The sequence below is a fragment of the Aptenodytes forsteri genome, unplaced genomic scaffold (assembly GCF_000699145.1).
Source record: "Aptenodytes forsteri isolate BGI_AS27 unplaced genomic scaffold, ASM69914v1 Scaffold63, whole genome shotgun sequence".
Classification (NCBI taxonomy): Eukaryota; Metazoa; Chordata; class Aves; order Sphenisciformes; family Spheniscidae; genus Aptenodytes; species Aptenodytes forsteri.
The window spans coordinates 3352647-3367796 of NW_008794709.1; the positions used below are offsets into that span (position 1 = coordinate 3352647).

The 15150-nt window shown below is 38.0% G+C and overlaps 1 protein-coding gene across 1 annotated transcript in view; it reads right to left on the reverse strand.

Annotated features, from left to right (window-relative positions):
- Positions 1-15150, reverse strand: part of KIF13A (kinesin family member 13A) — a 115597-nt gene that overhangs the window by 51148 nt on the left and 49299 nt on the right. Inside the window, 3 exon segments of the mRNA XM_009273740.2 lie at positions 226-406; positions 916-1008; positions 10799-10859. Coding sequence (XP_009272015.1) covers positions 226-406; positions 916-1008; positions 10799-10859 — 335 coding nt within the window.

The following is a 15150-nucleotide window of genomic DNA, read 5'->3' on the forward strand; positions in this document are numbered from 1 at the left end:
GATGGTATCCTAATATTTAAATTGATCCACGCCAGTTACTACTTCATATACAAGCTTTACATAGATATTCTCTTCCTTCTGGTGTTTGGTATCTAATCCTTTCTAAGGAAATCGTATAAACATACATTCTGAAAAAACCTTCTCACGGACTTCCAAAAGCTATCTCTACTTTTATAGTTTCAGACAAAAATAAGGAAGGCTGTGGGGGAGAGTGAAGCTACTCACCCTTTTGGGTCAAGCAGATCTCTGACTTTCTCGTTGTAGATTTCCATATAGGACACTTCGACTTTAAAAGTATGAGATTCATTTTCTTCCACAGCAATTCTCTGAAATAAAGCACAACAGAGCCGTGGGATCAGACCCAGCTGCTCTGCATTGCCCATCATTGAAAAGGATTTTCCCGAACCTAAAGGAAAAAAGGAGAAGAAAATGGTTTAGAATGTAGTTTCTGAGCTACTCATTTGTTCATGAAGCACATATTTTAATTCTCTTTTTATTCTTCCAGAAGCTCATATCAGAACAACATGACATGCTATTCCAGACAGACAATTTGTTCTTTGGACTACAGGGTACAGGTAAACAAAAGAGAAATTATCTTCAAGGTTTCTCTCAGTGGGGTCATTACTTGGGACCCCTTTGAACACATTCAAACACAAAAGACTGAATAAGCCTTCGGTACCAACTACTCTTTTCAGACTTTGAAAGCGGCCCCAACAGGTAGTAACCAGGAACGTACTTACAGAGCCGCTGTAAGAACTTCACATTTAGCACTGGCTGTGCTAAAAGTTTGACATTTAACATTATGATATTTCAAAATACAATTTTTAAATATTATCTAGCTTAATATTTATGTTTTGTTCTTCCCACTTTCCATGTGCACAAAAAGCGTTCTCCTCTTTAGCACAGGAGACTCACCTGTCTGTCCATAGGCAAAAATACAAGCATTATATCCCTGAAAGGCCTTTTCTAGAATTCCTTCTCCAAGGCACTGGAACACCACTTCTTGACCTAGAAAATAATTATTTTTACATTTATTTTAAACTGAGTAAGAGACTAAAATATACTGAAAACAAGAAAAAGGTTTGCAAATTATTTTTTACTATTGAGTGCACTGATGAACAAACAAATGATTTCATGTACAACTGAGTGACAAGTTCAAAACTGTTGCCTGGAACTAGTGTAACAGCTGCCTCTGTGTTTAAATATATTGCTGATTTTCCTGTGAAGGGAGCAGTTCTTCGAAAGGTGTCATATAAGTTGAATGCTTAGAAAAATAACATAAATAATACAAAATTTAGACATCTAAGTGTAAATTTTGCAATTAATATACATTCTTTAATCACAAACTATACCCAAAAGAGTTCTGTAACAGAATTGCAATGAAACCCATTAGCGAACTAGGATATTAGAGGTACAACAAATATCATCCTAGAAATAATAGTAGTTGTTCCCTTGGAAACTGGCCTCAAGTTTCACTGCAAGCTATTATGATTCACCCCGTGGCAAGGTGATGCTGGAACCAAGATAAAAGCATTCCGATGATATTCAGGCAGGAAATGCATATTAGGAGGCTGCGAGACTTCAACAGAGCTGTTTGAGGATATATTCTGGCAAATCCATAGTTTGAAACATCAGCTGCAGAATTTCATAGTCTGCAAATTGTCTCCCTGTGCCATGCAGATTTTAGACGCGCTTCAATCTTTTAGATGTAGAAGATGAAACTGGGCATAGTGGTTGGGGTTTTTTTAATAGGAAAGCCCAGAATTTGTACACCATGAAGAAGGTCAATGGGTTGTCTGCTCTGAGTTCTGATCAGAGAATTACACCAGCTGTGTGTACACCCAAACCAAGCAGAGCTGAGCTAAGGACAGCATTTATACACCTTCTGGTGTTTGGTTTTAAACTTGCATTCACTGCCTGGTGAGTTTCTGAAGAGCTGTGATCAGCTGCATCTCTCATTTAGGTAAGTTAGTTTCAGCAGTTGTCAGTTACAAGAAATTATTTTGTACAGCGCATGCAATAGTGACTTCCATAATTCTCAAAATAGAACATACTGGCATTAAAAAAAAAATCTAGCTATACATTTATACACTGCATGAGAATATTTACACTCTATGATCCTTGAGTAATTGGTAGCCCAGAAAATTCCTGCAGAACAACCTGTGGAATGATTGTGGAATGGTTTACAGGCATGTAAATAGGACTAAAAAGTACTACGTTACTTTTATTTTCCTTTAACCTAATTTCTCTTCTGCTGTAAAGGAAGAACTAGTGCAGCAATGCCCTATCAAACGGTCTTTGTGTATCTTTCCAGCTGAAATTCTAAAATTCCAAAGTGGTACTGCTCCCTGGATTAACACAGTTCAGAAATGTCAAATACAGGAATTAAAACCAGAGGAGAACCTGCTGTACTCTGGAATAACGCCATCTCCTTCCCCATGCACATTCATTCAATTCTCATTCGACTTACGATCATTTGATCATTTTATAATAACTATGCTGAGAGCGCACTGTTCAACAACATGGAAATAGCTATAGAGAACGTTAAACTACTAAAGAATGAATGAAGAAAATTTATCAGCGGAAGATTTTAATAAGAACGTAAAATACACAAAAATTTGCTTTCCAACTGGCTGCTGAGGGCCCATTTTGAAGTTACTAAGTATCAAAGAGGCAGAGAGCCACTTACCATCTTGCTGAACAAGAACACAAAATCAAGCAAAGATTGAAGCTGAGTATAATTATTAAGAGAAAAAAGCATATATATTCCACAATGATTCTGAGTGGAGAATAAAACCATTTGTCAGAAAAAGAAAAAAAACTTTTATTACTCACTTCTGACCAGCAATAAAACAGTAACCTCCTCCATGTTTCCCAAGAAAAAACAGATACCAAAATCTTATAAAAGAGTGCACAGTCATGATAACCGTAAGATGACCTACAGAACCTCTTACTGCTAAATACCAGGAAAGGAACCCAGTTTGAATCTCACAGGCAAAGCTGGATTTTTTTTTCAGAAGAGATTTAATTTTCAAACGGCCAACACTAAAGCTGAAAGTCAATCAGAGACTGATACATAATTCTAAAATGATAGTTTTATTACAGTTTTTAAGAGCTCAGCAATACAAACATAGGCAAATGGGTCATTAAAGAATGATGTTTATACTAACCAGTCAAATTATCACGGGAGAAAATAAAATTTGTTTTTAAGTGCACTCACAGAAAAGAACACAAGATATTAAACTTCAATTATGGGTATTTCATTCATTTGCTAACGTAGTACACTGTTGAGGGTAGCAGCATATCAACCATGAGATTTTGATATTTTTCATTAAGCAATCTTACCGCTTCCCCCATGAATTTTATTAGTGGGTTTGCAAACTGATTACAAAATCTGTATTGCAGAGAATTATGTCTACGTGCACTTACAGTCAAAAGAAGTAATGCAGTTCCATTGTCTACACTACCGCATTTTTGTTTTGCTAAATAAACCTATACAGCCTGCAATTAATACTTTTGCGTATTTACAGGACTTTTCTTCCACAGATACCTAGTGTTCAAAGAGGTAAGCAGGGGTTTTAACTCGATTCTAACTTAATTTACAGAAAAAGGGAGAAATACAGGAAAAAAAAATTAAATTTATTTAGTTAACAGAAAGATTACCCCTACACCGACCTTTATTGTCTTTAAGACAGGGATTCCCCATCTTCCAGCTGGCTAAGACCATATAGCCTCTTATAGAGGCAACTAAAGGCCAGACACTGAAACACCCGTCCCCTCTCCCATCTTCTGCTCAGAACATGGGCAAGCCTTAGGTGACTGACGGACATGCAGTCAGTCAATCTGGGGAAAGCATACCCAAGGCTGTCAGGGAGCCCAGGATGAGTGTACGAGCTGCTAATTCTTACAGGCTAGGATCTCCTGTCTCCTTCGAGGAAAAGGGAGCAAAGTCTGGTAAATTTTTCTTGCAGACCACAGTCTAAATAATCGTTTCCTCTACTTTAAGGAGCAAGACTGTTAACCTGGAATCACGCAATGGGAAAGATTATCAATGTTGCTGGATGCTCTATAACTCTAGTAGAAAGATTATCAGACAATGTTGCTGGATGCTCTATAACTCTAGTTACCGTGCACATGGCAGCATCCCTAATGCTGCAAGGTGGGAAACCCTGTTAACCCAGTGTTAGGGATGCTCTGCTAATCAAAACCTGAGAAACACTGGTGGATGCCCACTCGGTTCTGAAGAAACCGAGTACTGGAAAGCAACGTCAAGACAATTTGAAAACCTTTTCCACTTTCACTGGACAGCTGTAACTGTCTTCATAGCTTCAAGACATTATCTGTGCATTTTGACAAGCGCAACTGCAAGCCTGATGCAAACAGCAGAAACATCTAAGAAAGATGAAATGAATAACTCTCAACTCCTCAGAAGGCCACTTCCAGCAGGAGACTAACCCAAGAACCTTTCCATCAGCATTTAGGACTGAATATTTTCACATATTCAGCACTCAAACGCTCTGACATTCTTCCATAAACACATAAACCGAGATAATAAACATTTCTTTTTTAGCAATAACCATACTAAAGATATTGAAGATTTCAGCATTCAAAATGGTATCTGTGACTTACCTGAAAGCTGAAGGAAACCCATCCTCCTCTCAGATTTACATTTTTAACCTACATATATTCCTGGAACTTTCAAATGCCATGCTTGTGCTATTACTATGCATCAAGGGTGTTCAGTATGGCACTTTGAGGCTAAAGAGTTTTTTCACATGTTCTCTACCTACCGAAATGGCTAGGTATTTCAATGGCAAAAATATAAAACAAAGTAAAGGTAGCAAAGTATTGCAGTGCACATGTTAAAAGTAGCTATTAAATTATTAACAATTCTAAAATAAAATCTTCACATTATCTACCCACAGAGCTGCATGTGAAAATCTTAGTTGGAATCTCTGAGCCAGCATAAATTATTAGAACATTTAAATTCTGAAAATATGTAAGATAAGAAAAAGTCCCTGAAAATAGAAAGATAAATACATATCCTGACATGCAAGAATACATCATTTTCAGAATGAGATATTTAAGTATTCTCTCTTATATCTCTATGCTCTTTCCCCTTCTCTTCCTCCAAATCATCCCTTTATGGTTTCTGAAGCCCCAATCGGGAGACCCTATTTGACAGTGTTCCTAGGGAAACCTACACGTTGCAGAGGAACCCTAGAATCTGTTCTCACAATCTGCAAAATGAAGCTATTTACAAATAAAGTTTAAACATTCTCTAGTTTGCTAGACTGGTGACAGCAGACAGAAGAGAAGAGAGGGGAGGAAAAAGGGCCACACCCTTTCCAACAAAACCCCCTTTTAAAAAGGCAGCTAACAGTTACTGTCTTTCCTAAAGTCTGCTCATTTAGTGACAAACACATTCAAGATGTACTGTAACAAAAATTAGTTTCAGTGCCTGGTTTTTAGATGTCTAGTATTTCTAGGTCACAACAACTTGTCAGTCTGAAATAGGGATAATTGTCTCATATTAGCACAGATTCATTCACCTAGGTCATGACTGCAACGCTGTGACACATCACTGGCGTTCCTGAAACCCCCTCACTTACACGGCAAAAACAGCTAGAACCAAACAACAACTTGTTATGTACAACACTGAAAAGTCAAGTCTCTTTACGGCTTAATCTCTAACCCAGAAGATTTTAATAAGCAAGCCTTGAGAGCAGTAAATTGCAGTTGATTCCGTGATCTAATAGTTAAAATAAAACTTGATCTGCGGAGATCAGAATTATTAAAAGCTCTGCTAGATAACAGTTTCAAAAGAATCTCTCTAAAATTGGAAAAAAGATGCCTACAGTTCACCTTAACAAGAACCTAAAGGCACAACAGCTAGCATCATCTAACTACTGCAGCCTAACACTACAGTATTGACAAAGCACTGGAGTCTTTAATGTTCAAAGCTTTAATCCACCAAAAGGTCTCAAGTGCTTCAAATCAGATGCCGCAACACCTACATTTTAAGTGCCTGACCCGTACAGTGCTAAAATCATACTGAATAACTAAGTTTCCCAAAAAATGTAGAGGTCAGGTGTCAGCTGTGTGACACAAAATTAACTCCTACATACTGCGTAGAGTGTCCTCTAAAAAAAAAAAATAGTCAAGGGAACAGTAAGACAGGGATAGGCTTCTCTCACGTAACAGGTTAAATAGGTAGGCCTGAACTACAAACAGACAGACACTCCTCTACTGTCTGCTCAGATCTTACAACTTACAATCTTTCACAAGGGTAGAAGTGTACCGTTCTTTAAGCCGCTTGCCTGGTTTGTTTCCTTTTAAAACAGCTGCTGGAAGAGCAGTAGTCAGCATATATATATTTCATATAAAATTATAGCTCAGCCCAAAGTCAGGCGTTCAGCCTCTCAGGACAATGCAGCCTGCAGAAACACAGACCTGAAATTTCAGGCCAAATGTGATGCAGCTTAGGGAGTTTAAGAAAACTCCACGGTCAAGTCAAGACAGCGTGGGGTCCTTGGAATGGACCTGCCAAAGTGCTACTGTAGTTATTTATACCATCTCTTGAATCCTTCCCAAACTGAACGGTTTCTTTTCTTCCTTTTAAAAATCCACTTCATTGCAGACTTCAATACGCTCTTACTGTTGTCTAGGCTTGTAAAAAGAATTCTTTGTTCTCGTCTCTGAGAATTTCTCAGCATCCTCCCCTTCACCAAAATGCTGAGCTGTTATTTGTGTTTGTGAGCTTTTCAAGGCAAGCAGGTGTGTCCTTATCCATGAACTGACTCTTGACCCATTCAAGTCAAGAAACAAATGGTAATAAGAAGCTGTTTTGCATACTCTCAAAACACCTCTCCTATAGCCTACCAGGCAAAGCTCATCCCTTTTCCAGATGAAGGCAAACTCATTCTTCTGTCCTATAACCAAATTCCCCTCCCTCCTCAAAAATCTATTTCATTGACCCATTTTTGGTTTGGGTTTGTTTGTTTTTTTTTCATTTCAGGTAAGAGGCTCATATACTTGCCAAATACCCAACTATGTCTTTCAGAATTGAATCATCAGAAAAAAGGCCCAGGAGCTAGCATGTGATGATCAGCACAAACCCAGAGGTTTGCAACAGTTCCTTGCTTGGAACAATGTAGCCACAAATTGCTCAGAAACATACCGCCTCAGTACACACTCCTCTACCTGCTAATTGGTTGGATTAAAACAAAAAAAACTTTTAACATAAACACTTCATTTTCAGTCTTAAGAGCAATTCAGAGGGGGCTCTGCATCTTGCAATCTCCAAACTGGGATATCGAGTTGTTTAAGAGTCTCCACCTCTTGCAGTATCTGAAACCAAAGCACCAGTTCCACAAAGGTCTTGTGAAAGAGCTTACTCCTCTTCTGTGCTCCAGACTCCCTGCTGTCTTCATGAGAGATACAGTCCTACAAGGACAGCTGTAAAGATGCCCTCTCTAGATGTTTTTCCTCACATGAAAATAATCTTCACTACTTATGTTAGTGATAATGCTGGATCATTTTAGAATTTAGAACCCAATTTCCACTTCACTGGAAAAAAAAATTGCTAAAAAAGCAATTCTGCTACCAACAGCCTACTTCTGTACCATAATCATGGGGGGTGGGGGGGAGAGGATAGTTTAGCGCTTTGTGCATAGGGAGTTACTGAAATATGAGTTAGAACCTAAATACACAGCATTCGGTCTTCACCGCAACAATCCCCATGTTTTCAAACGCTGGAAAGAGAAGGTAACTTTTAAACTGGAGTAAGATCCCTTGTACTACCTGAATATGAGTCCAGAAAGAAAATTAGTACATACAAAATAAGCCTTAACTTCTGCCAAAAAAAGATTAAGATACACTAAACCCATTCTGTGAGATAAGAGAAAAAGATGGCTAATCCCATTTCAGGGTCAGCCCTGTTCCCCCACAGCCTGAGACTTGTTACCAGTTACCCATGCGATTAAGTTTATCCAAACAAGAATCTTGTTCTTGGGCAAACAATATCAATAAGTGCCCATAATCATGTGTGATAGCTTTAAGGATCCTGTAACAAAGGTGCATTTCCAGGAGAGCACGAACTTTGGTTTTGTTGACATTAAAAAAAAATAAAAATATGGAAGTTATCCACGTAAGTCAACACAGAATTCAGACGCATGTTGTCTGTAGTGCACACCATTCTGTGAGTTTTCCTATGTCCCACGTGTCAATTGACAAAATCTTTAATATAGTATGATATATACAACAATAGATCTATTCAATATAATGCATGATGAGCATTGTTTTGGTTTTGCACAGAGAGCGATGACCAATAGGGTAGTCTAGTACTTGAGAATCTCTTGTTAAACCTTCCACTGTCACATCTTCCACTGTATTTCTGTGATGCAGATAAAAGGGTTTTTCAAGTAATTAAATTTCTCTCACATACCTTTTTTATTTCAAGAGTTTTACTTAAGTTTGAAGATCATATATTACTTACATTTACAAGCACTCTGGACTTAGCTTTCAAGCTTTATACGTGTTTCCTTTTAATTGTGCAACTCATCACTGCTCTTGCCAATGACATTAAACTTACGCTTCCACATAGAATTACTTTGGGCAGGGAGTATTTAATGCATCTGCCTAGCTTCCAGATCAGCACCCCTTCTGTAGTCCAGCACCTAACCAAGAAATTACAGCTTAGCTCAAAAACTCAGCCTGTCACGTGGCTTGTTTGGAGTCTTAAGCTTGTTAATTCTCTAACAGTCTCTGGTACGATCTCTGGACATAGACAACATGTATATTTGCAAGGTGCCTAGAACAACGGGGGTTTGTTCCACAGGGCAAAGGAATTATTAAAAACCCCAACCAAAACCAGTTATCGTATTTTTTTGTTTAGTACAGTAATTTAGGCCAAGCTGTGAAGACGACGTAGGGTACCTTAATACTACAAATATATAAAAACTGAAATCTTGCCATTTTGGCATTTCTTTTGTTGGCTTTAAAACAAGAAACACTACTGTAGTACAGGATAGTATCAGTTCATGCACAAGCAAATGAACAAGCCAACAACCCAGTAACTTAGGCCTGAAACAGATTTTTTTTTTTTTTACTTTTATTTTGATATTCTGCCAAATTCATTATATTCTAGAACATGAGGGCTAGAAGTCAAGTTAACTTCAAGACCATACAAAAAAAAAAAAAAAAAATCAGTGAAATTATTGGGGTTTTTTATATGCAAGTCTTGAAGTTCACATTCTTACCATATTTTCGAAAAAAACACAAGGATAACAGTTTTGTTTTGTTTTTTTTCTCCAGGCAGGAACATTATCTGGAATGGGCAAAAAAGCCACCTTATAGCTTTCTGGCTAGTAAGAAAACGCAAGAGATGCGGGCAGCAGCTTTCTGGAGTCTGGTCTGACAAGAGGTTCATCTGCATACTTCAGTTCTCAGATAAGAAGAATTCTATGACAACTTCTGAAAGAGGCTAGAGAAATCTAGTTTTGACTCAAATTAAAAATAAATAGATGTAGAATCCCACTGAATTCACCTGGAGATGGGTTAAACTGAGACAGAATCAAGTTTAACTGGTTAGGGGTGTTTCTCTGGTTCATCTCTTCTCTACAAGTGGGTTAGCACCATGGTGCACCCAATAGGTGCAGCACCCACCTGCACACTCGAGGCATATGGGACCAAGATCTGCATGCATAGCATCACCTCCTTCCTTTAAAAGGAAACGGAGGCATGCAGGCACAAAAGGAGGTGCTGCGCGCTCCAGTGGCTCTACCAGCCTGAACTATTAACACTGCGCAGTGCACCTGCACAGTGCAAATACAGTTACTGAAAGATGAACCGATGCAGAACTTTTTTCCTGAAGAAACCTATCTTTGCTCAGGCAAGTAAGAAATACAGCGGAATCTATGATCAAGTGCAACCTCTAAGATTTGGGACTTGATACCAGAGGCTACAGCAGTCAGAGATATATTTTAACACAAGTATATGACAGTTCATTTATTAGACCACTGATCTCAAACTTTGAGCTAATTAATCCTATCAACCTGCAAGATTTCCTATGGGCCACAAAACTTCATAATATGAATATCTAAACTGGATGCTATTTTTTTTTTTTTTCCCTCCTTTCCATGAACCACAGCCTTGAAATCCCAGTGTTCAGAGCTGTCTCTATCAAAACAAGTCCTCTTATAAAGTACAAATATGCTAATACACAAATCCAGTTATGGGAAAATTAACTACTGGGATTACAATCTTGCCTGGATTATCCAGCTTTCGGGAGGAAGGAGTCACAAAGCTGATCACTCAAAAACATTAGGGAGCTCAACAATCAGACTATGAATGACTTGAAAGACCTGAAATGACCACACCATCTGAGGAGAACATGCTTTATGCCTCTTCCGTGCACAGGACCACAGAGCATTGAAAACACACATTAATCACTAGCATTAGTCAGAAGTAATTTCTGATGCAGAACTGAAATTTTGTTTTAAGTAACAGAAACAATCCTCACAAAAGGCTCTTCCAGGGGATAAAAAAAGAACACTATGGCTTAGATGTAAAAGCATTCCTCCTGAACAGTGCACCGGGCACCTTAAAACTTGCATTCCTTCTAAACTGAGGCACTAGCACTCAGATGACTCAATCCCTGTAAAAATGAGAAGTCTGCTTCTGTGAAGCCACTTGAGCATCATGGTACAAAATGCAAAAACACTCCACATAACAACAGCCCAAGGTCTCATGTGTTCTCAAATTACTTACGCTCTCAAATATATGGAAAATAGTTTACCTGCATATTTTGTGGTGTTTGATTCATCCATGGACCAGAAGCAGTGATCAAAGGCAAACACCTGTAGAAGAACATAAAAAGACAAATTAGGAACTCTGGCTACAAGACATTTTTCTTAAAGCAGTACAAATCCATGACTGTTTCATTGCAGTTAGGCTCTACTGTTTCTATGGATCCTAAATCAGAACTGTAAAAAGGCTTCATCAGCAGGAATACTTTCAGGAAATCTTGAGAGTTGCAGAACTGCAATACTTCTTTTCTATCTGTATTATACACAATACAAAAATACTGCTTATTGTATCCCTTAACACAGACTTCAAAACACAGCCAAAACCTAATAATTAGTTCCACTCTTCTCCAGGCACTAATGCTGACAAAAGTTTCTGCTAACAGTAATGAAACAGCACCGAAAGGACTCAATATACAGAACTTGGCAAGATGGCTATTTAGCAGACATCAATACAAGACACAGTTTTACCACAGGTTGGGACTTCTAATGCTCAAAGGAGAGCATTACTACTTACAAGCCTTAAGGAGCAAATAAATAGTATCAGATTACCTGCCTAAACTAAGAGTACAGTACTGGATCTCAGTAGAGGAAGCGCAAAAATTACAAATAGAAAATGTAGCTCTATTAGACAAACAAGCTATCAGAGTCTGCTCTAATGAAAAGACTTAATACCACTTCAGTCAAGAGTTCCAGCTCAGTAGAAATCAAATTAGATTCAAAATTGTGCTCAGTGGGCTTGTGGACCTGGAACAGTGCCCTGTAAAACCACTTAACGCGTTGGGATTTGATCCAAGTTACTATTTCTGCACATCTGAGAACATCATGGTATAGACATTTAACACCTGTTTTGACAGCTTTATATTGCCACAAACACACCTTAAGCTGCAGTGTATCTTCCACATTTTACCATGGTAAACTGACTGTAGATGAATTAATGATATAGATTCGATTTATTTTTTTCTTTTGGGATCCCAAGAGGTAGGGAAAAAACCCAAACAACCTTCTTTATTAAAACTTTGCCTGGGCCAAGATTTTCTTTGCCTGGTCTTCCAACAGCTGACCTCCTTAGTGTGACAAACCATGCAGGTCAATGTAGAGCAAGAGCCACAGGCTCTATTAGCAGAAATGGCAAATTCCCCGTGAGACGAACCCTGAAGTGAGGAAGAAGATGGATCATTTCCTTTTGGCTTTTGGGGATGCAGAACATCTTGGATTCCCTGCTATTGCAGAATTACTATGCAATCTAATCTACAGATATATTGTAACCTAACTCTTCCCAAAATTTCTGCCAATATTTCAGAAGGATAAAAACCAGGCAGCACAGTAACCTCACCTCCTTCCCTTTCCCCCAACTTAACGCAAAACACATCAAACGGCCTGAGAGAAGACTTGATACTGAGACAACACTTAGTCCACAAGAGCGAAATGAGTTCTGGAATTCCCTTCTGAAGAGAAAACAAACAAAAAAACCCATAATAATAACCTAACAGGGAGGTCTGAGTCACTTACTGCAGCACAAATAGAAAGAGACGACTTCATGCGTCAGGACCTTCCCTGCTGTGACTGAGTCACAGGCATAGTTTTGCCACTGAACTGCAAGCAATATGCAGCAGTTACTTCACCTTATCTTCAGACCTCCACGTACGTAGGGGGCATTTTAAATTACTTCTGTGCATTTGTTCATCGTGCTTCAAATCTAAGCATAACGAACTCTGTCATCAATAAGAACGTTCTAGCCCTTTTCCTAACTTTTACAGCCCAAGAAATAGTGTTTTCTCTTCTCACATTCCACTTCTACGGAAGTTTTCCTCATGGGACTTGGTAACAATACCTAATCTCTCTACAGTCAAACGGCAAGCAGTTCAATTACAAAAGAAAACCCAATTGTAAGGATCCAAATCTACCAAATGCCAATTCCTTCCCCTTGAAACTAAGTATTTTCTGCAGTGGATCACACAGCCCAGTTCAGAAAGGTTACCCAGCTACACATGCTCATCTGTAATGACTTAAAATGTCAATACAGCAGTACTGTAGACCAATTTAATCTATTGTCCTACACATTTTCCCCTTGGTTAACATGGAAAATCATGACAGGATTATTCAATGACTCATAATTTAAACACTGATCTTGCAAAGAAACTTTAAAAATTAAAATATGTGCTTGCAGCCAAGTGTTTCTTGCAGAAAAGCAGGTTTTATTTGGATTTTTTTTTTTAAAAACGTAGGAAATGGTCAAACTGATTTTTAAAAGCTGCAAAATGATTATGCAATAGGAAGAGAAAAATTCTGTCTCAAGATAAAACAAATGCAAATATAGCATTTTAGTATGTTTTTATACTAAACATAAAAAGCCAAGACACAGACTTAGGCTATTTATAAAACGTGTCCTGGAAAATTGCCAAATCCTTCTAACAGAAGTAACGAGATTACTTAAAAAAAAAAAAGTGGCAAAAAAAAGTGGAAACTGCTGGGGCATGCACTATCTGCAAAACACATAGAGCAGCTGCAGTAAAATTCCCTTTTCCATTAAAACAGGCAGGCAAAACTTTAAAAATTACTTTGATCGGTGATGACAAAACACCAACCTTGAACATTCCCAGCAACAATAATTTAAGGAAGCACCCAACCAAAGCAATTTTCAGGACAACTCAGACCTTTGGGAAAACAGATTTTAAATGCAAGAATTAACAGAGTAAGAAATAAGGCATACAAGAGCAAGAAACTTGGTCCCAATCAGTGAGGCTCTTCCGCAGGTACATAACAAAGGCATTTTATGGGAAATGCCTGTAGGACAGCATCCTACCTGAAAAGTGACCATTGCGATCATCCTTTCTATATACAAAGATGACTCGCTAGTTTATATTTTCCTGACCTCCAGTGCAGGAACTGCAGGACATACAGTCCCAAGAAGAGCACGCAACCATACTTGGGGTCAAGATACAGAACCTACGCTATGATGAAGAAAAAACCCTCTAAGTATCATCTAAGGTGCTACCTTCCTTCTCCCATCTTCACTGATTATTCTTCCTTGAAAACAAAAATGGTGGGAATTACTTTTTCTTTTGATAGAAGTATGCAGAATAATAATTTTTTCTTATTCATTTTTTCTCCCCAAGATCCATTTCCTTGAAGAAGGTATTAAACCTCCTGTCAATATGACTATCAAAGCTATCAGAAGTTCTGTTAATGCTAAAGTCTCAGACTCAATGGCCAATACTCAAACTGGGCATTACTGGGCACTGAAAATGCCTTTTTAGGTTTTTAAAGAACACTCAAAAGTAAAAATCTTTACCAACTTATATCAAAACTACTATTGAAATGTATTTGAACAGAGAGATCTGTGAACACACAAACAGAACTTTTTAAACTCTAAGCACCCTCTGTGAATTAGTTTTTAATTACATTTTGGAAAATCTATTCCATTTTTGTGTTTTAACATTAAAAGAAAAAAAGGCAAATATTTTTTGTTTGAAACTCAAAGTTTAAAATTGCTACCTGTATCTCCACTAAGATTTCCTGAACTTTCAATTATTCTTCTAAGCATTTTGAGTAAGTCTCTGTGACTATATGGACGAGTTTTTTCTGCTTTCCTACTGCTCTGATGCCAATTCCATAGCCACTGTACCAGGAAGCTTAACGTATTTTCAGAAGGTAAGCAAAATGGGAAAACCATGAAAGACAGGTATACACCTACTTCAAGTGTCTGCACAGGTTGGCATTCAACCACAAGCAGATCTAAGTTCACACAGGTGTTGGCCAGTTCTCACAACCAGACCCAAAATTATTCTGGGCTTTTAAATTAGAGAAGGAAATAACAAACAAGCCTTAAAACTTTCTTATTTTTGCAAGATTCTGTACCTCATACTTCATCCTAGCATCTAAAAGAGAAAGCTAGATAAGCTGCCAGGAACCTGCCACACTAGGGTAGTAGCTTCTAAACCAAAAATTTTGAGTGGAACTAGGAGACTAACAGGACGGGTTTTTTCCCAGCTCTATTATTCCAGTGTTTGACATTGCACAGTATTTTCAGTCTGAGTGGTATGACAGTTGGAAAAAAGTTTGGACATCGCATTTTAGACATCTAGAAATAGTCAAGTAACAGACAGAGCTACAAGTAATGGAATACAACTCACCAGGACAGATCTTGCACAATTGGAAGTCCGTAGTAAAAATAGGTATACGAGCTTGAGTGTGTACGCATTCTATATTCATCATAAGAATTTTAACTCACAAACATTACAGCACAGATAAAAATGGAAAGTTATGAGAAAGAATTAGCCAGGAAGTGCTACATCATGGTACTACTGTATCCAGAGTCACCATAAGCGTGCACATTACCCTG